A 17,056-nucleotide genomic window follows, 5' to 3' on the forward strand; every position below is an offset into this window, starting at 1 on the left:
ACCCCCCTTGGATTTTTTGGTCGATGATCTACACAAAAAACTCCATAATGTCAAAGTGAGAAGAACATTATGTAAATGTCTACAAATAACTGAAATGTCTTGATTTTTCACTGAGTCTAAAAAAACATTACGAACACCTGCCCATTCCATGACATAGACTGACCTGGTGAATCCAGCTGAAAGCTATGATCCCTTATTGATGTCACTTGTTAAATCCACTTAAATCAGTGTAAATGAAGGAGAGGAGAAGGTTTAAAAAAAGGATTTTGAAGCATTGAGACGATTGCGACATGGACTGTGTATTTGTGCCACTCAGAGGGTGAATGAGCAAGTCAAAATATTTAAATGCCTTTGAACAGGGTATTAGGTAGTAGGTGCCAGGTGCACCGGTTTGTGTCAAGAACTGCAAGGTGTGTTTTTCACTCTCAATAGTTTCCCTTGTGTATCAGGAATGGTCCACTCAATGCAAAGATACAGGCTTCCAAGTCCTTCCTAACTGAGTTGCCAGAGAGGAAAATAAACCCCTCAGGGATTTCACCATGAGGCCAATGGTGATTTTAAAACAGTTATAGAGTTTAATGGCTGCTATTGTTTTTGTGTCATATAAAATGAAGTAGAATTGCATGAAATGTGTTTATAAAATACCAAATTTTTCAGTGCAAAGAAAGAAGAAATGTATGTAATACATTATGGCCTATAGACTAGGCTATATGTGCTCAGACATGCATTGAACATTATTTTTTGCGAACGGCGATTGAGTTATATTATTAACCTAAATTATAACTATCCAATCTACTCATCACCTTATGAATATAGGCTCTTACATAAGTCTGCAAATGCAATTGTCACACTCGTCGAAATGATTGGACCATAGAGTTCCACATATTTTAATAAATCGAAACGCACCAAGCACAAACGAAACGTGACACTACTGGTGTGCACACAGGCAACTATCATCTGTAGACAAGATCCCACAAAGCACAATGAGGAAATTACTACCTAAATATGATCACCAATCAGAGACAACGATAAACAGCTTCCTCTGATTGGGAACCATATCAGGCCACCATAGAAATACAATTCACCTAGATGACCCACCCTAGTCACTATCACGCCCCAACCAACATAGAGAATAAACAGCTTTCTATGGTCAGGGCGTGACAGCGATGACGAATGGAATGCTTTATTTATGAAGGTGCATTTTTATTGTCAAAATTTGCTTCCCCAAACTTGAAACTCAAGCGCGGCCTATGGGCAGACCAGGTCACCAGGTGTCTCCCTGTCTTCCTGTGTCTCAGGCAGTGCAGGAGCTTCCTGGTGGAGGAGAAAATGATAGTGAGAGTGATCCTAAACGGTGCTGTGGAGTCTTATCAGGCTATCTGTATCTGCTGGTCCTCCGCTGCATCTCAGCAGGCGACGCCAGCACCATTCTCTGCTGTAGCCAGGCCTTCATCTTCCTACTCTCCTGGATCGGTCTCAACGACCACTTAAAATCAAATCAAATCACATTTTATTGGTCACATATGTTAGCATATGTTATTACGGGTGTAACAAAATGCTTGTAATTATTATTTTGAACAATTGTGGGTGTAAGCAGTGGCGAATTTAGGTAAAGGCGACATGGGCAGGCGCATAATAATAATATAACAAACAAAAAAACAATTTGGAATGGTTACATTTGAGCAATTGGTTTTCTATCGTTCATTTGCACGTCATGTCAATTATATCATGTCACCGTGGGAGACTGTGGGTCAATTAACCTCGTCAGAGTGGGCACCCTGATTCTAGTTTGTGAGCTAGGCAGGCTACTGCCTGGGAAGGTCTCCCACTCAGAAGTACGAGAAGGGGAGGGAGGCGGGGTAGGTTGACCTCAGGTCTCCCCGCTGGAAGCCCGAGGTAGGGGGAGCGGGGGAATCTATCAAAAAGCGCACCTCTGGGCCTCCCGGGTGGCGCAGTGGTTAAGGGCGCTGTACTGCAGCGCCAGCTGTGCTACCAGAGTCTCTGGGTTCGCGCCCAGGCTCTGTCGTAACCGGCCGCAACCGGGAGGTCCGTGGGGCGACGCACAATTGGCCTAGCGTCGTCCGGGTTAGGGAGGGCTTGGCCGGTAGGGATATCCTTGTCTCATCGCGCACCAGCGACTCCTGTGGCGGGCCAGGCGCAGTGCAAGCTAACCAAGGTCGCCAGGTGCACGGTGTTTCCTCCGACACATTGGTGCGGCTGGCTTCCGGGTTGGATGCGCGCGTGTTAAGAAGCCGTGCGGCTTGGTTGGGTTGTGTATCGGAGGACGCATGACTTTCAACCTTCGTCTCTCCCGAGCCCATACGGGAGTTGTAGCGATGAGACAAGATAGTAGCTACTAACAATTGGATACCATGAAATTGGGGAGAAAAAGGGGTAAAATTCACAAAAAAAGAAAAAAAGAAAAGCGCACCTCTACTTTGTACAGTACTAATGCAATTAGTTGTACAATTTAGTTTGTGTTCTCTTCTTTATAAGTGTGTAATTCTATTTGTGTATTTGTGTGATATAGCATTTGTGCAATTTAGTGTGTATTCTGTTAGCAATAGGGCAATAGTGTAATAATTTGATTCTATTTTTTATTTGTATTTATATACCACAATTAGTTTCTATTTGTCTTTGTTACTTATTTTTTATATTTCTGAGTCTTATTTTTGTATATATTTTTATATTTATATAGTTTTAAATGTTATGATAATTTATTTGTGTTGTTCCAAATGTACCAATTTAACTGGTATGTGGTCGTAGTAATGCCCCATTAATTTAAAATGTATAAGGAACACATTGGTGTGGCAGCAAGTCTTAAGCCTTTAATGGTTGAGCATTTAGCTCTTTTGGTCTGTGTTGCCCTTTAGTTGCTGCCAGTTTAGAAGCCTTTGTTATAATATTATAATATTCATTGATATTCTGTCATGTGTAAGCACATCACCGGGCAGCCAATCTGTTTTCACAAATCCCATGTATACTGAACAAAAATATAAACGCAACATTTTGGTCCCACAAAAAGCTTATTACTCTGACATTTTGTGCACAATTTTGTTTACATCCCTCCTAGTGAGCATTTCTCCTTTGCCAAGATAATCCATCCATCTGACAGGTGTGGTATATCATTACACAGGTACACCTTGTGCTTGGAACAATAAAAGGCCACTTTAAAATGTGCAGTTTTGTCACACAACACAATGCCACAGATGTGTGCAATTGGCATGCTGACTGCAGGAATGACCACCAGACCTGTTATCAGATAATTTAATGTTAATTTCTCTACCATAAGCCACCTCCAACATCGTTTTAGAAAATTTGGCAGTACGCGTAACCACGCCAGCCCAGGACCTCCACATACAGCTTCTTCACCTGCGGGATCATCTGAGACCAGCCACCCGGACAGCTAATGAAACTGTGGTTTTGCACAACCAAAGAATTTCTGTACAAACTGTCAGAAACAGTCTCAAGGAAGCTCATCTGCATGCTCGTTGTCCTCACCAGGGTCCTGACCTGACTACAATTCGACGTTGTAACCAACTTCAGAGGGAAAATGCTCACCTTTGGTATCCACTGGCACGCTGGAGAAGTGTGCTCTTCACGGATGAAGCCCGGTTTCATCCGTACTGGGCAGATGGCAGGCGTGTTGGCCAGCAGTTTGCTGATGTCAAGTCAACATTGTGAACATGATGGTGGGGTTATGGTATAGGCAGGCATAAGCTACGGACAATGAACACAATTGCATTTTATCGATGGCCATTTGAATACACAAAGATACCGTGATGAGATCCTGAGGCCCATTTCTGTGCCATTCATCCCTCGCCATCACCTCATGTTTCAGCATGATAATGCACAGCCCCATGTTGCAAGGATCTGTACACAATTCCTGGAAGCTGATAATATCCCAGTTCTTCCATACTCATCTGACATGTGGCCCGGCCATTGAGCATGTTTGGGATGCTCTGGATCGACGCGTACGACAGCGTGTTCCAGTTCCCGACAATATCCATAAACTTTGCAAAGCCATTGAAGAGGAGTGTGACAACATCCCACAGGCCATAATAAACAGCCCGATCAACTCTATGCGAAGGAGTTGTGTCGCCCTGCATGAGGCAAATGGTGGTCACAGCAGATACTGACTGGTTTTCTGATCCACGCCTCTACCTTTTTTTAAGGTATCGGTGACCAATAGATGCATATCTGTATTAACAGTTATGTGAAATCCATAGATTAGGGCCTAAATCATTTGTTTCAATTGACTGATTTCCTTATTTGAACTGTAACTCAGGAAAATGTTTGAAATACTGTGAAAGCCCTTCAATTAATTGAATTCATCCATTCATTTATTACGATAACAGTAGCATTTGCTTTTTTACAGTACAACAGGGTAAGGGTATTGTAAGGTGCGTCATTACACAGTACTTTGATACTGTATTTAGACTACAGTTGTTGTACTGCAAAATGAAATACAGTAACTTCAAGCCAAACCCCTTTGCAGTGTGTTAAAACAGTCCGAAAATGAAAGTGCCAATATTTGAGGGTTCTGAACAATAGAGAATGATAGAGGACTATTCTTTGTACTGTATCTGTCCCATTATGGCGTCTGTGAGCGCGCAGAAACGCCGTTGAGGCCATCTCCGTTTTTGGCCACTTTGGGTCCTCTAACTATCTCTATGTTCTGAACAACTCCTTAGTGGTGTGGTCATATCTCGACGGGATACAGCTTTGGTGATATAGATTTTTTTTGCTAACCCTAACCCTTTTCCTAACATTAACCTTATTATTCTAACCTGCTACGCTAAATCTCCTAACCGGCTGCGTAAGTTCTCCTAACTAATCACAGGAGTGGTTCTGGGAGTAGGCTCAGCGTCAACCACAGCCCTCGCCCGACACAGGTCATCGCCCGACTCATTCATGGACATTAGACTTCTTCCTGTTCAGAACAGGAAAATCTTAGCTGTTGTGGCGGGCAGACATATTCGTGTGTTCGTTGTTTTCAGGTGTCGTTTAGAAAGTGAGTGGGAGAGATGCAGCCGGTGTTTTGCTGTCCTATGTGGGGTACTGTGGAGTACTGCCCTCTAACCCACTACATCCTCTGGGACACACTGTGCATGAAGGCCTCCCTGCTCCTCTGCAACACTCCACTGCTCATTTCTGTCCAGATATTAAATTAGCACATTTTTCAATCGTATCCCTCCCCTCTCATCATCAGCTTTTAATGTGTTGGTGAATCTAGGAAGTGTGCTTGCCTACTCCACCCTTATTTCTCTTGGAATGTTACCAAGTATCCCAGCTAATACAGGTACAGAATAATTAGATGTATCTGTTTAAATAAAACCCCACTAATAAATCAAGAGAAACAATGGTGATTCTTCATACATGTTTTCCTGAGGTCATTGTTGACATCTCAAACAGCATTCCACTATGCCTGACCCCTACTGTATCTCTGCGGGGCTGTCGCTGCAGCCCCACAGCTCAGCCAGGTCAGAGTGGCTGCAGTAGCTATCATCGTGATGGGCTACCTCACTGCTGCTCCCAGGAGACTGGGATGACAGTGTTGTCCACTGGATAGAGGGTTTGTAGCAAGGAGGATGACAAGAGGACAGCGTGGTTGGAGATGATGGAGGAGCAAATGCAAAGCACAAACTAGCAGGCATTTCTGCCCTAATTTGATGCTTTGGTTGTACAGGGCAAAAATTGGTGTCATAGTCTCTCGAACAAAACAACAAACATTCAATGCATTGTCTTGTGTCTTTAAGAGCTGAAGTTCCAGATGGCCATATGTTACAACATTGTGGAGAATGAATATGTGTTTCTAGATAGCGTTAAAAAAAAAATCGGTATTTCTCTATACAGTTTTTTTTTTTTTACTTATCTGATTTTTCTTATCAATATGGCGGTAACTTCAGTTTATGAGATGGCTGTGTTCTTCCAGTACGAAAGGTGGCGGTAGCGGAGCTCAACCGTTACACCTTAAAGCTAAGTCAGTGCACGCATGTGTACAACGTTTTTTGGGGTGAAGAAACGGCGTGCAGCAACCAGACATAGCAGTGGAATTATGGCACTGAATGCAGGTAAATAAGACAACTTATTTTCTTAAATACTCATGTTTTATTTTGGTTGGCGTTCTCACAAGTTTATTTTGCTAAGTGTCTTTCGGAATGCCAGACTCCGACGTTTTGGGGAATTAAAGTTTTGCCTGAAAGTCCACTTTGACAGCTAGCATGGTTAGCTTAGCCAGCTAACGTTAGCTAGTTGGCTAATTAGCTTGCCAGCTAGTTGTTTTGGTCTACCGGTGTCTCCAGTTCAGTTAGCACAAACTGACGTCGCTTGATACTTGCCCGCTAGCCATCGAGTTAACTAACTTATCTAAAGTGATATTATCAGCAGCTAACATTATCTAGGTTAACTGAAATCGACTATCAGTTTGATAAGCTAACTAATTTAGCTAGCTGCGTGATGAGCCAGCCAGCCAGTACTACTGTAGGTGCTTTTAGTAACGCTGGTGTATTGCACAGAAACAGTCCGCCAGAAGTGAAATACAATTCCGTTTCAACTTAGCTACTGTGTCGGTGGAGGGAATTGGAGACATTATCAAAAGGGCGATATTATTAAACATATGTTCCAAACGTGGGTCTGTTGTAGACCCACTTCCTCTCTGCTTGCCGCTGCTCTAGAAGCGTCACGACAGACACCCTGGTTCGATTCTAGGCTGTATATTCTATAGGTTCTATAGGTTCTATAGGGCGGCGCACAATTGGCCCAGCGTCGTCCGGATTTGGTCGGTGTAGGCCGTCATTGTAAATAAGAATTTGTTCCACTGACTTGCCTAGTTAAATAAAAACTTTTAAAACACCTAGTGTCAATATAATTGAAAGAAATTCTAGTGTATGCAAATACACACACTTTTATGAAAACAGCTAGCCAGCCAGCTGTGTCCATATGACTGAGTTCTGGTTACCTTAATGTCGGTTTACTCCTCTCATCCACCATGGTTGCCCTGTCAGATGATGATGACTTCGAGTGGACACCCCCTTCAGAATCTGAGATGAAGGTTATTCATGCTCAGCGGGAACGACAGGACAAGATAAGCAAGCTCATGGGTGCCTACCTCCTCAAAGGCTACAAGATGTTAGGAGAATGCTGTGAGCAATGTGGGGTAAGTGGGGGATAATCCAGACCAACCCAGTTAATACACTGCTCAAACAAATAAAGGGAACACTAAAATAACACATCCTAGATCTGAATGACTTACATATTCTTATTAAATACTTTTTTTCTTTACATAGTTGAATGTGCTGACTGCAAAATTATCAATGGAAATCAAATTTATCAACCCATGGAGGTCTGGATTTGGAGTCACACTCAAAATTAAAGTGGAAAACCACACTACAGGCTGATCCAACTTTGATGTAATGTCCTTAAAACAAGTCAAAATGAGGCTCAGTAGTGTGTGTGGCCTCCACGTGCCTGTATGACCTCCCTACAACACCTGGGCATGCTCCTGATGAGGTGGTGGATGGTCTCCTGAGGGATCTCCTCCCAGACCTGGATTAAAGCATCTGCCAACTCCTGGACAGTCTGTGGCGTTGGTGGATGGAGCGAGACATGATGTCCCAGATGTGCTCAATTGGATTCAGGTCTGGGGAACGGGCATGCCAGTCCATAGCATCAATGCCTTCCTCTTGCAGGAACTGCTGACACACTCCAGCCACATGAGGTCTAGCATTGTCTTGCATTAGGAGGAACCCAGGGCCAACCGCACCAGCATATGGTCTCACAAGGGGTCTGAGGATCTCATCTCGGTACCTAATGGCAGTCAGGCTACCTCTGGCGAGCACATGGAGGGCTGTGTGGCCCCCCAAAGAAATGCCACCCCACACCATGACTGACCCACCGCCAAACCGGTCATGCTGGAGGATGTTGCAGGCAGCAGAAGGTTCTCGACGTCTCCAGACTGTCACGTCTGTCACATGTGCTCAGTGTGAACCTGCTTTCATCTGTGAAGAGCACAGGGCGCCAGTGGCGAATTTGCCAATCTTGGTGTTCTCTGGCAAATGCCAAATGTCCTGCACGGTGTTGGGCTGTAAGCACAACCCCCACCTGTGGACGTCGAGCCCTCATACCACCCTCATGGAGTCTGTTTCTGACCGTTTGAGCAGACACATGCACATTTGTGGCCTGCTGGAGGTCATTTTGCAGGGCCCTGACTCCTCCTTGCACAACGGCGGAGGTAGCGGTCCTCCTGCTGGGTTGTTGCCCTCCTACGGTCTCCTCCACGTCTCCTGATGTACTGGCCTGTCTCCTGCTTCCTAAGTGGACAGTTTGATTTCACAGAAGTGTGATTGACTTGGAGTTACATTGTGTTTAAGTGTTCCCTTTATTTTTTTGAGCAGTGTATATTTGCCACATGTTAGCCAACATTTAGATATAGTGAGCTCTATAGCTAAATATATTTATTATGTTATGCTAAAGAGATTTATTAATCTTGTACTTGGATGTTTTAGTCAGCATCTAAGTAGCTTTACTAATGAGGGGTATGACATTAGGTCTTGTGTTGAAGAATTTGTATTTTGTGCTTCCAGACGATTCTCCTTCAGGACAAGCAGAAGAAGAACTACTGTGTTGCATGTCAGGAGCTGGACTCTGATGTAGACAAGGACAACCCAGGTAAGAGTCTGTGCAGGGTTAGGATCATTTCTGTTATGAGTAGGTGAAAGAGTTGCCTGACGGCTCATCCTGAATTGAATTCCACTGCTAAGTTGATCGCTCCATACATTCAGTCATCCTAGAAGTAGTTTGTGCTCATGTCAAAATGAGAGGTGTTGCTCTGGCCCAAACCATTGGTTTCTGGGTCCAATCAGAACAGTCAATGTGTTAGCATTCTATAAGACGTCCGTGGGGAAAGCAAATCCAGACTCATCGTGGAGAAGAAACACCATTGGGCATGGCGTTTGGCTGGAGTGATGTGTATGGGTAGTAAGGCTAGGAAAGGAATTTCCTTATCTAATGCTGGGCCCTGATTATGAGTCATAACTTATGACTCGGTTTGCAACTAAACTTTCTTCTCTCATATCCTTCTCTTCCCTCTTTTGTCTTACTCTTCTCTCACACTCAGCTCTGAATGCCCAAGCTGCCCTGTCACAGGTCCGAGAGAGACAGCTGGCCTCTCAGCCTGTCCCTCAGGCTAATGAAGCACCCTCCAGCGACGCCCCCCTCTCCATCACTGGGCAGCCCAGACCAGAGCACTGTGAGGGGGCTGCGTCAGGACTGAGAGGACCTCTACCTCCACCAGCCAACCCCTCTCCTGCATCCACCGTGACCCCCAGCTTCCTCCCTCCGTCCACCCCTTCCATCCAGCCAGTCCAGGTGCCAGCCCCCCTAGTAGCCCCTGCACCTCACCCAGCCCTATCCAGTGCTGAGGAAGTAGTGCTGCACAAGCTGCGGTGGGCCACACAGGAGCTCCAGCACTCAGCCTCAGTAGAGGCCAGTATCCAGCTGTGCAGCTTGATCCGCAGCTGTGCAGATTCACTGCGCAGCCTGAAAGAGCTTCACCAATCATGAGACTGAACTGATGGCAATTCCAAAAAAAATAAAAAATAAAAACAGAAACAAGGCATAAACACACACTCACTCACATAAGCAACACCGGAAGTTATAGCAGCTTGTTTCCCTTGCAAAGGTTTTTGTGACAAGTTGAAGCTGCTTCGCCTCTGCCGGTAAAGGTTATTGTAATAAACTTGGACAACTGTCTGCATATGCATACTTTGCATTTTGAGGGCCTGACCTGTAGTTATATTTTGTTTATACATTGCTGTTACTTTTTATTTGCAGTCTTCTCTGTGGATTCAGGGTAACGTTTTGACACAAACTTGCATGATGACAATGGGCACCTCTGAGTGGTCGAATATCTTGAACTAAATATAGTTGAATGGTGTTTGACTGGTTGGTATTAATGTATGTCAATTGTTTATAAAATCAGAATTTATCCACGTTATTCATCATTTCTCTGTGGTTATTACTTCATTGTGAAACAATTTTCTATATAATGTAATTGTGTAGTGTTGTAGACACTAGCAATTTATACTAGATGAAATACTTAATATTCTGTATTGTGGTAGTAGTGAGAGTTTCCTTTAAGTGTTGAAGCAGTTGGGATGTTTTTGATAAGGACCGTTTTTAGTGTCAATTATAACTTTTAAGGGTCACTTATGTAGTAGGCTATTGGATGAATTTCAATTTGTTTGTATAATTGGAAAAAATGGAATGGAGTAGAATTTGAGGTAAAGGAGCTATAAACAATATTTGAATATTCTGTATTTATGAATAGTAATATTTTGTGGGAGTTTTCAACGTGTTTTTTGTGTGTCTTGATGTTTAAAGACATTTAGAAATTTGAATTTGGTATTGCTAGGATTAAATCAAACACGGGCATCCACATAGGATAGTTGAGTTCCTCAGCGTTATTGTTCCTAAGGACATCCTCCTGTTTCCTCTATCCCCAAATATAGTGAGTGATTTTGACAGCGGTGAAGCGCCTCGCTGCGATGAAGTGGGATGGGGCGGGGATATTATCGAGGGGCGAGGTTGTCAGTTGAGACAAAGGAAAGCGTTTTGGAGAAGAAGGGAAACGAGGAATAAATTAATCTTGCTAACAGATTTTTTTTTTAAACATACGATAATGTTTTCATGGTCAAAGTAATTTTTCATCCACATAACGATGGACTCTGTGCACGTCGCCTATATTGTACTATTGAGGACACGTTGGAATTACAATAATAGGCGTGAAGGTGAACCGATTTTTTTTATTGAAACAATGTTGCGGTAGACCTATTCCCTCTTTACATATGCAAAATATTCTGTTGTAACTAAACGCTCATTGTCGGTAGAAGTAAAACGCTGATCTGAGGCAATCAACGAAGACTACTATTTTGAAATCACATACGTGATAGTGTTCTTCCATTATTGAATTCAGAATTTTCTATACGATTGAATATTTCTGGCAGTTATATTAGGCTATTTAATTAGCGCGGCAAGGTTTTTTTCTTTTTCAAAAAGACATTGATGTAGAGTTAGAAAAAAATGAATGGGTTCCAGTCCAGTCCGCCTGAATGTCCAGGGAGCGTCTCTTCAATCGAAGGACTACCCCCTTTGCCAAAAGGCCTCAGCGGCATCCTCAACTCCAGTGGTGGCTCATGGAGAGACATTGAAAAAGTATACAGTAAACGAACACGCATTCAGGCCGACATCAGCAAGTCTAGAGTGAGCAACTCTCTTGGCCTCAGCAAGCCTCCAAGTCTGGATGCAGCGCTCGCTGTGCTGCGCAAAGAAATGGTATGAGGAAAGCCATTTCTGATAGTAATTTGTCTTCAGGGTCTTAGCTATATTTGAGGACACCGTTATTTTTTCGAACCGGACCTCAGTCGGGGTATCAATTTACTGTAGTATAGTAGAATACACAAGATGCAATTGTGAAACTTGGTTATGTATCAGTAGTTTTCCTCTTGTTATATGTCACTCAATTAGTCCATGTCAGTAATTTACATAGATTTTTAAATTGGTCTAGTTAGTGTAAAGTTCTAACGTTAGTAATCATGGCCAAACTACCCATCAGTGCAACTGATTTAAAGTTTCCTTAATAACTTTAAGTCAGTTGCACAAAACATGCTATGTGAATTCCCCCCTTAAATGAAGGGAAAGGGTAAAGGGTGGCCATGAGGCCCCTTAAATGCTTAATTCAATATGAATATCAATGTGTAAACAGCATTTGTGGAGGTGAATGTGTCTTTCATCTGTTCTGGTTAGAAAAGGAAAACATCAACCAGCTAGCTAACGTTACTTAGCTATCTTAACAATGGAAGGTGCACAATCTATGGCTACAAAGCTAGTTAGTTAGCTACTCTGTAAACTAGCTTGAAATACTAGAAAGTAATTTAAAACAGTAACTACAAGAAATGTGGTTTATTATCCTGTCTTGATTGTAGAAGTTCTATCTTGCTATCTCACAAAATAAGAGCCATCTCTTCGAGGAGGCATTTAATCAGTGAACCAGGCTGTCTCCATGGTAACCAGATACTCTTTCTGCCATACATGCCTTCAAACTACTGTAAAACCCCTTGAGTATGCCATCACTAGCTGGCTTCCACCCGGTTACACAACCCAGCACCTTCGAGGCTGCTGTCCTATATACATATACTTGGAATCACTGGCCACTTTAATAATGTTTACATACGGCTTTACTCGTCTCTTATGTATATACTGTATTCTGTTCTACTTTAATCATTGCCACTCCCACATTGCTCAATCTAATATTTCTATATTTCTTAATTCCATTCTTTTACTTTTAGATTTGTGTGCATTGTTGTGCTTTAAAAAAAAAAAAATGATACTACTGCATTGTTGGAGCTAGGAACACAAGCATTTCACTACACCCAGAATAACATCTGATAAATATGTGTATGTGACCAATACAATTTGATTTGACCTAATGTAATATTTGAGGGGCTCTATGCAACGCCCTTAAACAATTCCCTTAGGTAAGGTAAAGTTATTCCTTAAGGGAAACCCTATAGATGTTTTATGCAACCTGGCCTTGACCTCCAGGGGGCACCCATTGATTTTGTTAGTCACTGACTCAGAGATCAAATTAACATGGCAAAATGTGTAGAATTGCAGGAAATTAGCTTTTAAAACTGCAAAAATGTGTCACCACCCCATGGCAAAATGTGTACAATTGTACTAAATTATCTGTAAAACTGCACACACACAAAAAGTAATGTACAGCAAACATATTTGTTTAGCTTTTGTTAATAAAATACTTTTTCTACTAACATAGGTCCCGCTGTATGTAATAAATTATAGTTTTTAATCCTAGTGCTGAGTAAATGTGAGTTAATGTGTAGTGGTTAACTGTATAGCTAAAAGGCTATGTGTTTGTAGATCGACTGAGGTTAAAGGCCATGAAGCCCTTTATCTACTTCCTCAGAGTCAGATAAACTCTTGCATACAATTGTATGTCTCTGTGTGAAGGAAGTTGCTAACTAGCCTTAGCACAATGACTGGAAGTCTATGGAAACTGCTAGCATGCTAATAGATACCATAGACTTCCAGTAATTGCACTAAGGCTAGTTAGCAACTTCCTTCACGCAGAGACATAAAATAGTATCCAAGAGTTCATCTGACTCTGAGGAAGTAGATAAAGGGCTTCATGGCCAAAATCCTGAAGTATCCCTTTAATGAAGCTACAGCTACCAATGTGATAATGGCTGGGGTAATTTTTGCTTGTTTTTGCTGTTGTCCAAATAGCATTTGAGTTTTAACATTTTATAGAAATTAATGAATGCAATTTAAATTTCTTAAAATCGGACCTCACTAAAACTCAGACCCTGGCCACAGCCCTGTTTGTCATATACAGTGACAGTTTCAATTGTCACTGCTGCTTTTTCTTTGGATATTGTAAGCAAATACATCGCATTTCAAACACAATTATTCTAGAAAACTACTATAGGTATTATGCAATATTTCATTTCCAAATAGAATCATAGCTGCTTCTACACAATTGACAAAGTTGCTATAGTTCATGTATGAGATGATTGACACAAGTATCTGTTCCTGTTGTGTCCTAGGTGGGCCTGAGGCAGTTGGACATGTCTCTGCTCTGTCAGCTGTGGTCTCTCTATGAGTCTATCCAGGAGTATAAAGGAGCCTTCCAGGATATCTCATCCTCTCTGCTTTCAGAGAGCACCTTCACTACAGAAAATGGTTACTCTGAGGGAGAGGAGGATGATGAAGAGGAGGACAACGATGTTGACAATGTACCTAGGGATCCACCTGGCACTTCACTGACTCTCCAGCCAACTCAAAACTCTCGTGACCAATGGATCAAAGAGTCTTTCCACATCCCCTTATAAACTTACACATATTTTTCTCAATATTTACATAATATTAACTGTTCCCTGTTCTGTATAGCCTTTATATTATGTATTATACTGGTACCCACCTAGGTTATTGGCAGAAGGACATATTCAAACGGGCACCATTCTGATCTGAACTGTCTTCATCACACAAGGAGCTGACATTTTCTACAACAACCTTGTAATTATACAATTTATATTCAAAAGACCTTGCTAATATATTTGGACTGATTGTGCCCATCTTGAAAAGAAAAGCCATACAGTATTTCAGATACCTGATGAATTGGAGGCATTTGAATTTCGTGTCATTTGTTACCTACGATTGGATGTAAGTACACAATGCCTACAATTAATTGAACATATTTTATTGGTAACCAATCACACTTATTGATACATTTGAAGACTGGTTCAGTGGCAGTGTCTGATGTCAATGGCTTAGGATTGTTAATGCCTTGTAATTTTCTCCTACAATTTTAAGATTGAATGTGGTCTTAGACACGTAGCCACATACACACAAGCCTGTATTACTCGTTTTTGTTTGTTGTGTATGTGCAGTTTATATATTTAACTTTATTTTATTTTAAATATTTGCCCCAAAATAAAAATGCTATGGTAACATATGTCTCATTACTATGTCTCATAACTCTACTTCATTGGCCCCGGTTGTAATGTATTGGTTTTGAAAGGGTTGTTGACTTACTCTAACCACTAGATGGCAACATTTGTTGTGCCTGAGAGATGTCAGCTTTTGGTCCATTCTGCTATTGCAAACCTGAAATATTGTGCTTCCCAAAATTAAGCCAGAAAGAACTTCAGCTTCAGAAACTGTGCTATAGTTCATGTTTTTCTGGCTCATGGCAAAGTATGCAACTTGTTTCTAACTATGCCAAACTACTATGTCTCACAGAAGGCAAAAACGTTTCCTAGAATTATATGTGGATAAAGTTGGTTAACTTTCAGTGGCTGTGATGTTGCATGTTTTGGTTCAGTAGATCACTACTCTCCCACTGTCTGGCCAGTATAAACAAACCATTCCAGCCACACACAGTCTTATTAGGTAATGATCCTTGTTCTCTTCCTGGGGGAGAAGGAGGAGCAGCCCAGAACACAGGCATTGAAAAACATTGAAATAGATTTACAAATGCCATCATCATGCATTCATTACTACAGAATTAACCCAGAACATCTAATATTTCTACTTCTTGAGTGGTTGAAAGATAATTTGAATTACAGATTTAAAAAGTAATGTTTAAACTTGAAACACCCTTTACATGTGGGGTAAATTAAGGTGAATTAAAGGGATACAAGCAGGGCATCCCAGGTAACTTATCTTGCCATCATATTTAGTGTAAAACAGCCCCAGTGACTTTCAAAGTTGTAAGGCAACGCATCTCTATTTTCATCAAGGTCAACATCAAGCAATATATCTTTGGCCTACCAGTAGCCAGGCCTATTGTTGTCTCCACATAACTCCTTCCATTTTCTACCACATGTCCATATACATCACACAGACATTATGCCAGCATAATGGAAAAATATCTGTAACCACAGTGTAATAAGTATATTAGTACACATGCAGTCAGATAGTACTTGCTACTATTCATTTGGATTCTGTCTTCAAAGAAAACATACAAAAGGTCAGAGGCAAGTACTGCTCAACTGCACATAGTAACTTGTGACAAGGTAATTGCAGGAATAGATTAAACCTATACCTTTAAGCAAGCTACTTTACAGATCCACTAACCACCAGGAAATGACTAACTGAAAACAGGATGCCCCCTACATCCCTCAGACATCCATCGTTATTTTCCTCATGGCCGCAGTGCAAGGCCACAATATCCCACCCTTTGTTTCTATTTTTGTAGTAACAGTCTCTGATATCTTATTACCATTGGCGGTCAGTTCTCATTTCATTTTACTACTCATATAGCAACAGAACATTAAAACAAGGGTGAGAGCTTTTACATTCCTTTTAGAAATTCCCATGTGTTTCTATAAATAGGCCACAGATGCTATGGATATTGTTAGACACAACAAGGGGCCTGTCTGAGGACCCTTTTAAGTCTGGTTGGCCATGGACATATATGACCAGTATCACCCAGTTTTAATAACCTACTTTTAATGGTTTTGTCTGCGAAATCTGCATTCAAATACATTTAGATCTCAATTTCTTCCTGGGATTTGCCCTTAAAGGGCGCAAATGTCAGTGGCCTTATTTCTCTCAGACACTGATTAATAGTGAAGTGTTTACCACCTGAGTCACAGTAAATGACATGTTAAGTCATGACTTGCACATCCGAGAACAAGGTGGGTTGAGTTAGGAAAATCTCAGCTCTAGCCAGCTCTCTACTCAGCCCTGAATACTGGAAACATTATATATATATATTTTAAATTCCCTGTGTTAAGTAATGAAGAGTTTTGAACATTCTCGGGCACAATGAAACTCCTAACATCAACAGAATGCCTTGATATTTTAGAGCCTGTGATCGTGCCTCCTGTCTCTGTCAGTGTTGTTATTAGACTGTATTGCAAAGTGGAAAGGAGAGGTAGGCCTACGCGTAAGCTGCTGCTGGTATAGGGATTCTAGTCCAATGATGATTCTAGGTCACTGATGAATCACACTCCTCTATCCCCAGCTGCCTCTGTCCATCCATCCCTCCTCTCCTTCCTAAAAATATACTCCACACAGCAAGGGAAAATCCCTGTGCAAGGCTACTCCTAATACGCACGGTGGGCCAGGACATATTTCCTCATGGAAACTCATGCATTATCTTATTGTACAATGTGTCTTGACCCAAACTGAATGACAAAACATTTTAGAGAAGTAAGGAAATTAAATGCTATTCCTAAAATGTAAATAAGCCATTAAGGATAAAAGTGTCAAATAGGCAAGAGCACTTTACACATGGCTTCAGAAATTCTTGCAGAATTTCTAGGATAGTTGAGTGAACAATTCAGCATATAGTATTCATTTTGAATAAAGTTCAGCAAAATTGGATTAGTTGGATTAGTCTGATTCACCCTTAATGTCTATGCTCTTCACTTGCCATCGTACTGGCAGTGGCTGCGTACAATGGACCAATCCAAAGTCTGAGGAGTTATAGTTGTTACCATTGCTGTACCAATAGGCAGAAGATAGAGAC

General features: G+C 41.7%; 3 protein-coding genes across 3 annotated transcripts in view; 2 read left to right on the plus strand and 1 right to left on the minus strand.

Moving 5' to 3' along the window:
• mcf2b (MCF.2 cell line derived transforming sequence b) overlaps positions 1-102 on the minus strand; it is a 41,667-nt gene extending 41,565 nt beyond the window's left edge. Inside the window, exon 1 of the mRNA XM_031807861.1 lies at positions 3-102. The gene's annotated coding sequence lies outside the window, so the exon portion shown is untranslated. The remainder of the gene's footprint in view (positions 1-2) is intronic.
• A 5,835-nt stretch (positions 103-5,937) lies between these two features.
• On the plus strand, positions 5,938-9,997 carry LOC109883608 (protein ZNRD2). The gene is made up of 4 exons (XM_020475643.2): positions 5,938-6,074; positions 7,008-7,159; positions 8,586-8,670; positions 9,119-9,997. The coding sequence occupies exons 1-4, from the start codon at positions 5,996-5,998 to the stop codon at positions 9,562-9,564; spliced, it is 762 nt and encodes a 253-aa protein (XP_020331232.1). The 5' UTR covers positions 5,938-5,995; the 3' UTR covers positions 9,565-9,997.
• A 505-nt stretch (positions 9,998-10,502) lies between these two features.
• fam89b (family with sequence similarity 89 member B) lies at positions 10,503-14,533 on the plus strand. Its single transcript, XM_020475645.2, has 2 exons — positions 10,503-11,334; positions 13,626-14,533. The coding sequence occupies exons 1-2, from the start codon at positions 11,083-11,085 to the stop codon at positions 13,908-13,910; spliced, it is 537 nt and encodes a 178-aa protein (XP_020331234.1). The 5' UTR covers positions 10,503-11,082; the 3' UTR covers positions 13,911-14,533.
• Positions 14,534-17,056: the final 2,523 nt, after the last annotated feature.

This window comes from Oncorhynchus kisutch, linkage group LG28 (assembly GCF_002021735.2).
Source record: "Oncorhynchus kisutch isolate 150728-3 linkage group LG28, Okis_V2, whole genome shotgun sequence".
In the NCBI taxonomy this organism is placed as follows: domain Eukaryota; kingdom Metazoa; phylum Chordata; class Actinopteri; order Salmoniformes; family Salmonidae; genus Oncorhynchus; species Oncorhynchus kisutch.